This window comes from Procambarus clarkii, chromosome 82 (assembly GCF_040958095.1).
Source record: "Procambarus clarkii isolate CNS0578487 chromosome 82, FALCON_Pclarkii_2.0, whole genome shotgun sequence".
NCBI classification, from domain to species: Eukaryota; Metazoa; Arthropoda; class Malacostraca; order Decapoda; family Cambaridae; genus Procambarus; species Procambarus clarkii.
Genome location: NC_091231.1, coordinates 929,711 through 942,607, shown reverse-complemented (window position 1 = coordinate 942,607; position 12,897 = coordinate 929,711). Strand labels below are relative to the sequence as shown.

At 35.6% G+C, this 12,897-nt stretch overlaps 1 protein-coding gene across 23 annotated transcripts in view; it reads right to left on the bottom strand.

Annotated features, from left to right (window-relative positions):
• Positions 1 to 12,897, bottom strand: part of CaMKII (Calcium/calmodulin-dependent protein kinase II) — a 397,894-nt gene that overhangs the window by 129,607 nt on the left and 255,390 nt on the right. For 19 of the 23 annotated variants that reach the window (XM_069315749.1, XM_069315751.1, XM_069315750.1 and 16 more), the window contains 2 exons: positions 12,276 to 12,398; positions 11,012 to 11,095 (listed from right to left, as the gene is read on the bottom strand). In XM_069315749.1, coding sequence (XP_069171850.1) covers positions 11,012 to 11,095; positions 12,276 to 12,398 — 207 coding nt within the window. Of the gene's footprint in view, positions 1 to 297; positions 344 to 11,011; positions 11,096 to 12,275; positions 12,399 to 12,897 lie in introns of all 23 variants that reach the window. The other 4 variants (XM_069315730.1, XM_069315739.1, XM_069315744.1 and 1 more) reach the window with 1 other exon arrangement.

The window sequence follows — 12,897 nt, the reverse complement described above, 5'->3', positions numbered from 1 at the left end:
AGGACAAGCCAATCTTGAATATTAACCCTGTATATCACTCACAAAACAAACACAAGGATAACTATGGACATTCAGGTTTAATATTCAACTGGTCTGATCTGTTTAATCCTGTATAAATTAAACAGATGACTACATAAGCGCAGATCCAGCAGCAGCCTGTAAACCCAGAATATTGAAAAGATGAAGATGGGAATGAAAATGTTCAGGAACAAAGATAAAGAAGAGGAAAAATTGGAGTAATGTTAATAAAAAGATACAAACTTGGAAAATCTGATACAAGCATTCCCACAGACTTACTAGAGAAGTTGCACGCAGTGGCAAGCATGGTCGTCAGGATGGCGCCCTGTAATGAGGCCACACCAGATCATGAACCACAGTTACAAGGCCAAAGGAAACAAAGATAAAAAAGAAGAGCAACTTGGGAAGAATGAAGAGAAACAGGCAGAGATCGATCCAAAAGTGGCATTGGTTAACCAACACCTAAGAACCGGTGAAATATTATGCTGTAATACAGCTACCTGAAACTCATAAATATTTTGTTATGAGACCTTCACTACTGCAAATGCAAGAGCTAAATCTATTTCAAATTCTTTCTTCCTCATTTATAAACTAGTTCGGTACTGGTATAAGCTTGCTAACATAAGTCTTTTGCATATTGCCTAATTAAAACACTTAGTTACATAAAGTCACATAAGGCTCACTGTAAATATATATTTATTTTTATAATCATTATCATCATATTGTACAGTACTTTGATGCTCATCTCATACAAAACTGAATATAAAATTTCCCATATTTTTTTTTTCTATTTCTATTTTTTACTTGAAGAATAATCAAAATTGGGTTGGTGGTGCATTTGCCACACCCTCCATTATGTCTCGATAATCCCCGCCTCTCAACTGGGGGAGACAATAGTCAACATGCTTAACACATATGCTGTGTGTTCACACTTAACACATCTGCTGAGTGTTCACACTTAACACATCTGCTGAGTGTTCACACTTAACACATCTGCTGAGTGTTCACACTTAACAGATCTGCTGAGTGTTCACACTTAACACATCTGCTGAGTGTTCACACTTAACAGATCTGCTGAGTGTTCACACTTAACACATCTGCTGTGTGTTCACACTTAACACATCTGCTGAGTGTTCACACTTAACACATCTGCTGAGTGTTCACACTTAACACATCTGCTGAGTGTTCACACTTAACACATCTGCTGAGTGTTCACACTTAACAGATCTGCTGAGTGTTCACACTTAACAGATCTGCTGAGTGTTCACACTTAACACATCTGCTGAGTGTTCACACTTAACAGATCTGCTGAGTGTTCACACTTAACAGATCTGCTGTGTGTTCACACTTAACAGATCTGCTGAGTGTTCACACTTAACACATCTGCTGAGTGTTCACACTTAACACATCTGCTGAGTGTTCACACTTAACACATCTGCTGAGTGTTCACACTTAACACATCTGCTGAGTGTTCACACTTAACACATCTGCTGAGTGTTCACACTTAACACATCTGCTGAGTGTTCACACTTAACACATCTGCTGAGTGTTCACACTTAACACATCTGCTGAGTGTTCACACTTAACACATCTGCTGAGTGTTCACACTTAACACTTCTGCTGAGTGTTCACACTTAACACATCTGCTCAGTGTTCACACTTAACACATCTGCTGAGTGTTCACACTTAACACATCTGCTGAGTGTTCACACTTAACACATCTGCTGAGTGTTCACACTTAACAGATCTGCTGTGTGTTCACACTTAACACATCTGCTGAGTGTTCACACTTAACACATCTGCTGAGTGTTCACACTTAACACATCTGCTGAGTGTTCACACTTAACAGATCTGCTGTGTGTTCACACTTAACAGATCTGCTGAGTGTTCACACTTAACACATCTGCTGAGTGTTCACACTTAACAGATCTGCTGTGTGTTCACACTTAACACATCTGCTGAGTGTTCACACTTAACAGATCTGCTGAGTGTTCACACTTAACACATCTGCTGAGTGTTCACACTTAACAGATCTGCTGAGTGTTCACACTTAACACATCTGCTGTGTGTTCACACTTAACAGATCTGCTGAGTGTTCACACTTAACACATCTGCTGAGTGTTCACACTTAACAGATCTGCTGTGTGTTCACACTTAACAAATATGATGTGTATGTTTATACTTAATAGATCTCTCTGTGCTCATACTTAACAGATCTGTCTATATTCACACTTGATAGAGCTGTCTGTATTCACACTTAATAAATCTCTATGATCCCATTTAACAGATCTCTCTGTGTTCACACTTAATAGATCTCTCTCTGTGTTCACACTTAACAGATCTCTCGTGTTCACACTGTTAAGTGTGAATACGAGAGATCTCTCTCTCTCTGCTCATACTTTACAGATATCTCTGTGCTCACACTTAACAAATCTCTTTATGCTAAAATTAAATGCCCATTGCAATAATTTCTTAAGATTTGAGAAATTCTGTCAGATTCTCTTTATATCTGTGATGTAGTCCAATTATAAATTTATAGATACACCTCGGTCAATTTATATTGTAGTTATCTGTTGATATAAAACCTTGCTACAATGTACCTTTTCATCTTACCTGATATGTTAGATTAAGGACCAGCCTGAAACGCTATGCGTGTTAGTGGCTTTGCATGAATGTATAAATACTAATCTTATGTAATCTCACCAACCCATTGTACCTTCTTGCACATAAATTATTATTATTATTTGTAAATAAAGCCATTATTATCCCATATTTTATATCTTATCATGATATAAACATCACATATCTAATTATGTATGGAGTTGTGTCCTTACATATGCCAAGCTATTCTGTATACCTTTAACATAAATAATTTATAAGAACTCTTATGTATTGCATCCATATTTTCAAATTATTAAAATTATTATTTCAAAATAACAATACTATAATATGAATTCTAGTTTAATACACACAAAAATTAATTAAAGCTTACTCATCATAACCATAACCAGTCAACGTTTAAAGTCTGAATGTGACTTGAAACTGAACATATAATGGGAACTGTTGAAGGCATAAGCAAATGTCAAAATATTTATAGAACTGTAAGGCATGTTCTGGATCTATAAAATTGTATACATTATAAATAAATAATGTACAGTACTGTATATGTATGTATGTATGTATGTATGTATGTATGTATGTATGTATGTATGTATGTATGTATGTATGTATGTATGTATGTATGTATGTATGTATGTATGCATGCATGTATGTATGATATATATGTGAAGAACATATATATATATATATATATATATATATATATATATATATATATATATATATATATATATATATAAAAGATGTGTGACCATACAGTATGAATGAATGTATTGTTTGTATATGAACATGCTTTCTCTCTCTCTCTCTCTCTCTCTCTCTCTCTCTCTCTCTCTCTCTCTCTCTCTCTCTCTCTCTCTCTCTCTCTATCTCTCTATCTCTCTCTCTCTCTCTCTTTCTATAAAAGTACCCACGTACAAGAGATGGTACTACAGCACATCATTTACTCTGAGATATAATATAGTACAGTATGTATAAATATCAAATCTTGCCCGAACAGTGTATCTTAAAGTAGTGGGTAGATATCCGAGAAGATTTTAGTACAGAGTAATTATGAAGAAATATGTTTGAGACAATATGGTATGCTTAACTTCAATTTATGGATAGATATTTTGCAATTTAAAATAATTTAAAACTGAATTAAACTTTAAGATACTGTATATGAAACAAAAACTGCAGGATTTAGTCCAGTACAGTAGTTATTGTTCAAATTTTCTTCATATATTAACCAACAGACAGATTTCAGAAGATAAAGCTCATTAATTATATAAACAAAGATGGAAATATAATAGGTAGACAAATAATGGTAATATAACAGGTAGACAAAATAATGGTAATTGACAGTCCCATGACAAACGGTAAGTGGCTTATTTCTTTCATCATGTTGAAAGGTGTTGGAGTATACAACTACAGATGCAGAGATTATGCTTGTCATATTAGAGGACATTAACTTTATTATTTAATAATAAAGAGTTTAATTAAATACAATATGTGATTTCTTGGGATATATAACTCCAATTTCAGGTGCACATATCAGTCTTTTGAAGTTGAATAACTTTCTGGGGATATCTAGGCTAAATGTACATGTATAGCTTTCTGGCATCAGTCAATGTGCACGGAGTTCTTGCCTACCAGGAACCACGAGCCAGAACCTGGCTGCCTCAAGAGAGGCACGAGGAGCAATGGCTTACAGAAACCCACGGTGTGGTAATAAATACATGTATATAAAACTGATTACCACTTTTTTGCATTGTATCCAAGGACATATGGAACCAGGGTTTCTCAGATGCTCAGGATTTGATTTCCAGCAGGCCTGAGAAGAATTTCTATAATCATACATCAATGACCTTCTTCACAATAATGTGGAAACAAAACTTGATTTTAAAAATTCTTTCAATGTTTTTATGGCAGAAGCATGAATTAAATTATGCCGGTGTTCAGCAAGGAGAGCTCCACACTCCTTTCCTTTTTTCATACCTGTTGGGGGAGGTCAAAAGCAGATTGACCAATGAACTCAACATCTAGTTACTAAACGATGGCACTCTGGCAGGTACATAAGAGTCTCTGCTAGAGAATCTACATCTAATAAAATCTAACAAAGAGGAGTTAAGACTCACCCTCAATCCTGTAAAAGGCAAAATCATTCCCTTTAACCAATCAACCATAGACATGGTAAGATCCTCTTTACCAAAAGCCTCAGTTATCGACCCCACTGCTAGGGGCACTTATGGGTTTTAAAGTCATGCTCATAGTAATGCTCATAGAAAAACTGAATGACCTGAGGAGGGTAGAAGAAAGAGCAGGTGTTATGGATGCCCAAAATTTTTTGTACAGTACCTCCTCACAAGGTGCCTAACTCTTCTCACAGGCTTACCTATTTCCTAAGATGCTCACCCTCTTTCAATTGTCGAAAATTAGAGATTATAGCAAACTTCTGAAAGCAATATCCATGAATGTATTAAACTCTCAGGAAGACTTCTAATGGATCCAAGTAATGCTTGATGACCAAAGCACCATCAGAAGATGAAGAAATGATGACATTTTGATCCATCCTGGACCATTATCAGGTAGTGTGTGAGTGGATAACACACATAACTTGATAATGGTCCAGGACAGACCAAAACGTCGTTGTTTCTTCATCTTCTGATGTGTTTTTAGTTATCATATCTTCAGCCAGGTTATTGTGACTTATTGTCTGCAAGTAACACTTCCAGTTAGACTTCGTGGTTCAGGTATCCACAAAGCAATCCAGATAGCATTGTCTACATTCTTATCCTCTTGATAAGAGGATAAGAGGATTAACCTGCTGCTAGTGAATTAGTGGAGTAATCCAATAAGAGCACTTTAGAAATTTCACTGAGATTCATTATCTCAAATTTATTGAAAAAAACATTTAGTGGGGTATTCTTAAGGACTTTTTACCACAACCATATTCTCCAAATGACTGCCAACAGACTCAATAAGATAGCCCCATAGCAGAGAATGTTGCCTCAACAAATGCTAGAGAAAAGATAAAGCAAGCATTTTTGCTGTGTAAGCCCATCATGCTTGGGATTGCCTATTAGAAGTCCCTACATCCTCCATGGGCACCTGCCTTAACCATCAGATCTTTAGTATGGGTAGTTGGTACCTTGCAACTCTAATCTCTACCGAGCACGTGTGTATCTGTGGCACTGCATGAATAAACCGATATGGTTGTCATGGTCTAATCATTGTATGTCATTGGAAGGATTACTAAGCATGAAGCAGTCAATTATATCATTAGAAGTTTAGCTGCAGCCAAGTGTCCAGCACGAAAGGAAAATCAAATATGCAGACTCGACAATAGTCCAAAGTGTTCAAGTGGTGGTTACCTTGTAACCTTGGAGGAACTGTAAACAGGTTTTCTGAGACTACACATGTGCATCTACATGGGATGATATCTATCTACAGTCTACAGTACAGTGTATCTGAAGGTGATGGGGCTACCACTTTCAGAGAGACCAATAAAACCAGTAGGTAGAGGAAGGAGCCTAGGGAAATGTTAGAGGTTTGAAGAATAAACCGCACACCAGAAGATGAGGTGACAATGACATTTCGGTCCGTCCTGGACCATTATCAAGTCGTCGGTTACAGGTTTCTGCCAATAAACTTTAGGAGTCTCTTGGCTCCTGAAGGAGTTGGTAGAGGAACTCATTAGGCAAACCAGAGGCAAAATAGCAACAAGTCTCCTTTTCCAATGCCTCAGTGTTACAATACAGAGAGGAAATGAGAAATTGGATATGAATCTGAATCTATATGAAGAATGACTCTTCTCTATGTTTCTTATATTCTTCTTTACTTGAGAAAAAGTTGAAAAAGTAAATTATCAAAGTATATGTTACAGTTTTATAGCCTGATGTTAAGAGATGCATTCTGTTGATCCTATTGGTATGGCAGAAAATCAGATGTGCTTTTTCACCCATAGGGTTATAAACCCATGGAACTGCCTACCAGCCGAAGCTATAATGTCAAAACATTGGCTCAGTTCAAATTCCAGCTGGACAAAAATTTTAGGAAAAATGGGGAGACTATTGAAAAGCTGCTGGCTTCTTGTACTCAATGAGGAAAAGAAGGTGGCCCTAAAGTAGATTTAGGCATACAAGGTAAAATGAAGTGGATAGAAATTAGCTGGGGCTACCACACATAACCAGGAAGGGAGAGGTGAAGTAAGGTGCATGGGGCTAACAGGCCTTCTGCAGTTATTTAATTCTATGTTCTTATGTTGATGTTGGCTGCAGCAGTTTGTGATGGATATTTTGTTTTAGTCTTGAGGATGGTAGACTGTACATGAGTGTGAGATGGTTGTTAATAGCTGGTTGAGGTCTTCTATTGTGGTTGCATTTGTCCATTATTTTAGAGTTGTTGGATAGGAAATCTCTAGTAATTACCTAATTGTAGTTACAGGATGCGAGCTATGTTCATGGCATCCCATCTTGCCAGTACTCTTTGTCAAATGATACTTTGAAATTACTGACAGTTTTGGCATCCACTGCCTCTTGTTTTTTGGTTCTGGAAGCCATTTTGTAGCATGACTTTGCACCTTTTCACATTTATTGATTTTTTTTTTTTTGCAGGGATATTCCTGTGTGGGCCCTAAGCCTCTGGCTGGCCCACTAAGTATTGCTTGTTTCTGTTTTACTTGGGCGGAGTATGAGTGTTTATGACTCGAATGTCGCTTCAGTAAAATTTTGTCCCGTGTATTTTAACAACTTCTGTTCTGTTGAATCTAAGTTGAAATCTTAATGGGTTTGTAACTGTGCACTATGTTTATTGATGTTTCTTGAGATTTGGGCACCATACAACTACTGCATATTCTAATTTTGGTCTCATAAAAATCATGAACATTTTCTTCAATATTTCACAATCTGTGTATTTAAAAGTGATTTTGAAGTTGGAAAGCAAAGAAAATACTCCTGGAACATTGAACATTATGTGGTTCTCTGGTGACAGTCTACTATCCAGAACCACCCGTAGCTCTCTTTGTCAGAGTTCTTAAAGCCTTTCCATATGATTTGTAGGTGCTGTGTGGTCTATTTTCTCATATTCCACATTTCATAACTTGGTATTTATTCACACTGAATTCTATTTGTCAAAAGTTTCTCCTAACACTTATTTTGTTCATATCATCTTAAAGGGCATGACAATTGTCCAAGTCGCTAATCTTTCCTAGAAGCTTAGGGAAGATAAAGGACCTGGTTGTGTAAAAATTATATTTTCTTTGAGGGAAACTTACTGTTAGTGTATTGTCAGGTATCTTGAAAGAGATGTTACAGTCTTGCTTATATACTGAGATCATCGGGGCTGGCAGTTCCCAAGGTGTAGACAACATTCGTGTATTTTTTATGACATTTTGTTTGGTGTCAGAAGAGTTTTTCATGAGCAGGGTTGGTGGTTTTCTTGCCCTTGTAGTAGTGTCAACTCTATCTTCTGGTAGGTATCAGTCGGGGTCATGTTTCTATTAAATTAATAATGTTTTTCAGGGCTCTTTCTTCCATTTTGTGAGATGTGGAAAAGAAGTTCCTATAGTTTAATAGGTGGGACAGATATTACAATGTAGACCATTCCATCTGAGGTAGCATGGTGGTTCACCTTCCATTGAATGATGCCTCTGGCATATCTATTAGCGTATCCATTCCATTATGAGGCTGTTATATCTAGGAAAGGCAGTTTACCATCACTCTCCATATCATAAGTGAAAATTAGCATAGAACTTTAGTCGAATGTATCCTTGATCTGTAGCAAGTGCTCAATGTCAGGTACCTGCAGGAATATGTTATCAACATACATATACTGTAGTAGACAATTGGTTTTAAGTCCATGTTAACAAAGACTTTCTGCTCAATAGTGCCAATGTAAAAATTTACAAATAGAACACCAAAGGGGAAACCAATGGTAACACCATCTACTTGTTTATAAATGTGCCTCTTTGGTATATGCTTCAAATAATTACCTAAGTGTATTTACAGGATGAGAGCTATGCTCGTGGTGTCCCGTCTTCCCAGCACTCTTTGTCATACAACACTTTAAAATTACTAATGGTTTTGGCCTCCCCCACTTTCTCACAGTTTGTTCCAACCGTCTACCACTCTGTTTGCAAAAGTCAATTTTCTTATATTTCTTCGGTAGCTTTGTTTAGATAGTTTAAATATATGACCTCTTGTTCTTGAAGTTTCAGGTCTCAGGAATTCTTCCCTATTAATTCTATCGATTTCGGGAACTATTTTGTACATGGTGATCATATCGCCTCTTAAATTCTAAATTTAGAATTTTGCAACATAAATACTCTGTAAGACATGGCCAATTGTCTAATGCTTTGTTTGTTCATTTATCAGATAGTTCTTACCAAATTGACTGGGAGAGGTCTTCTTAAAAAATGTATTGTAAGAACATTTTCAATAGGAACATTATTGAATCTGCTTTAATACAGATTACAAAATCATGTAATTTGAACATTAGCAGTGGTTTGTATAATTCAGATCCATTTTTGATCGATCAGTTAAAGGGGGATTTGAGCAGGATCATCGATACACATTTATCTCACAAATACCTTATTAACCCCTGCACTGTGCACCTGTTTTTGGCCAAAATTCATGATGCAGTTGTTAAGGACATATTTTGTTGTTTTTATAAATGTTCAGCTAATGTTAACGTCAAAATGTTTCCAAACTCAATCATTTTCATTTCAAATCACAAAGAGCGATGAAAACATTAAAACCTTAAAATATGGTCTAATTAAAAACAAAATCACACAACCCTCAGAGCGCCTTAAGGTGCTTGGCACAGTGCAGTGGTTAATATCCCATTAAAGATATTGTATCTCACCTCACCTCTTTCCTGTCTATATATCCACACCCTCTGAACTGTAAATCCATCCTTCTGAAGATGTATTATTAAATACGAAAGTTCTTAAGGAAATTTCTGTCTAAATCCTTCTTTCGTGGTCTGACATTGTCACACTGTTCCTCACGTGTTAATTTCTTTGTTCTTTGTAACACTCAAACACACACACACACACACATACTTAAGTAATTACACTCACACACACAGAGGAACCTCGGTTAACGAATTTAATCCATTCTGGCACCGAGCTCGCCATGTGAAATGTTTGTCTTGCGAAACAGCAACACTATCATCAGAGGTGTCCGAGAACCAGAGGGAACATTAGGAAGTACCACGTGGTTTTCTAGTTAGCCAAGTGGAAGCTCATCATTCGAGACAAATTTTCTGCGAGTGGCTCGCTTGTTACCTGAAATTCTCGTAGATGGGGCTGCTCGTCACCCAAGATTCCTCTGTATAGTATACAATGTCCGATTTTCCCAACATGCTGAGTGATTGTCGTTATTCTCAAATATTTCTATCCAAATTAGATTATTTCAATAAATATTATTATATTATATAAAGAACATGAATTAATGATTTAGTTATGTTAGGTTAGAATGACCAAACCACACATCAGAAAATGAAGAAACAACAATGATTCAGTCCGTGCTAGACCATTATCAAGTCATGTAATTACATAACTTGCTAATGGTCCAGGACATCTTTGTCTTGGTTGTCCAGGACTATCCTTAACATCTTTGTTTCTTCATCTTTTGATGTGTGGTTTGGTCATCATATCTTCAGTCATGTTATTGTGACTCATTGTCTGAATAGGTTAGGTGAGGTTTGATCAAATTTTTATGTTACTTTTAACTCAAATAAAAAAAAGATTCAAATCATATATAATGTAATGGAAAGCTTAATCATTCCATAAGCAAAAATTGCAAAAATATAATATTTCAGAGAAATTATGCTTGTTAGGAAATTTGGCCTATTAGGTACAACTTATATATATATTGTACCTAATAACCAGTTTTCTAATAGGCCATATTTTCTAACTATTAAATTTTCAAAAATCTATCTTTGAGAGAAATATTTGAAAGTACAGTATGCAAAATCACTCTGGCTACTATGAGGAAACAGACCTTGCTTACTATGCCCAGTAGTGCATTGTGTTCTGGCTATTAGGTGCAACATGAAACTTATAGTATTCTGAATGTCTACTGCGTGCACTCAGCATTGTTTATCTCTCATGTGTTGTCAATATGTATACTTCACATTTTCTCCCATGCTCAATTTAAAAATTTGTCTAGCATGTAAAATTCTGGCTTTCTTCTCCTCCTACTCTTAAACTCACATATTCAGGTATACATATAATGTACATGATGCAAATTTAATTAAGTGTTTACTGTTGATGTATGGAGGTAAAGCTGCAAGATTAATCCAAGTAAAATTAGACATTAGTGAATTTTAGACAATAATTAAATAAAGTTAAGTGACTTGTATGTAAAATTACAAGGCTTATTAAACTTACCTTTAATTTTCTTCTGGCATTGAACTTTCTCAAACAGTCAACAGTCTCTTGCCTGTGTACTACACTAGCCACACGCTCACGTTGCTGTCAACATGGAAAAGTTGGTGTAGGTATTTTAAAACTACTTTATATAAGTCATCAACAAAACACACACTTCAGTATAATAAAGGAATACTAATAGTACTCTTTAAAAATCAAGGCTAGCATTATAATCATGATACAGCAAACAATTTATATTTCAACTACAAAAAAAATTATCTTTAATTCATTTTATATCTGTATCATGATGTTTAGTTGAACATCTCTTTGAAGGATATAAAATTATACATTAAGATATGTAAATCTTCAAAGTATAAAACTTTTTAACCCTTTCGATGTGGCAAGTGTCCGTGGTCGCCCGGTAGGCTTGTGCCTGATGTTACAAAAAAAAAAAGACCCGAGTCCAGGTGCCCATAAAAAAGGTACAATAATCATCCTATCATAGTTACTCAAATGTGCCGGAAGTTAAAAACAAAAGTTTGAACCCTATAGCTGCAGAAGTCTGGGAGGTCAGGTACATACAATTAGGTGAGGTGTACAAGGTAAGAGGCTTAGTTCAATAACCTATACTGTACATACAATTAGGTGAGGTGTACAAGGTAAGAGGCTTAGTTCAATAACCTATACTGTACATACAATTAGGTGAGGTGTACAAGGTAAGAGGCTTAGTTCAATAACCTATACTGTACATACAATTAGGTGAGGAGTAAGACGTAAAGTTAGAAGCATGGATCAATAACCAATTCATATAAAGATTACTCAGGTGTAATAAGCATGGGTCACCCATGATCATCAAGGCAAATTAGAAGATCTTCGACAAGCCACCGGCTTCCTGTCCTTGTTGAATCCCCTAGTGTTAGTGGCTCTCAGATAAACTCAGATAAAGTAAAAGCAAAAAACTTGTATTTTATCTGGTATTCTGCCCTCAGTGGGAACAAAAGGAGCCGCAACGAAAGGGTTAAGTAATTTTTCAGTAAACGTAATAGTGAACTTGTTAGTAATTTATATTTTTTAACAGCATGAAAATTTAAACTGATAATTGCAAAAATCAAAATAAACTTATAATATTTGGTAAATATTACAAAAGGTATAATATTATAAAATGTATATGTTTAAATTATTATTTTATGAGATATGTGCATTCCTTTTAAATATTTTGAAACACTAAATAAGTTCCAAAATAAAAGTTGAGTGAGAAATGTCGAAGACAATATAAACAACGTACACAGATCCATGGATGTTTAAGAGCTTCAGCCGCGGTGATGCGTTTGGCAGGATTAACGGTCAACATGGAATTGATGAGGTTTTTGGCTTCAGGAGTTACAGTGTCCCACTCAGGTGATGGATACTGAAGACAATTATTTATTTTATATAAACTTCTGGTGTGAAAAGAGTTTCTGGGAAACTGAATAGAACAAATTGAAACAAAGACAAAAAAGTGAAGAAAATGAATGATACAGTAGCATGAAAAGACAACTGCATTGATTGTGGTTTTGTGTTCATGATTTTGTTACACATAAAATTTTGTAGAGACTGTATTGGTTGAATAAATGGCTGGAGTGGGGAAGTATATCGTGGTTTTGGTGACAAAGAAAATTATAAGAAATTCTGAGAAAACTGTTTTGTTCATGAATAATTCAAGTTAAAATCTTTTACATAAGTTTAACTTGACAGTGAAAGTCAAGATTCATCAGTATACTTACCTAATTAAGCTCTGCAACAGAATGAGAGATGTTAAGCTGTTATAAATGCACATACCACAGCAGCTTTTCCCACTCCCCAGCTTATTGTTGCATTTTGTAAACTTAATAGAAATGTAATTACCCAAGTAATTACCTAAGTGAAGT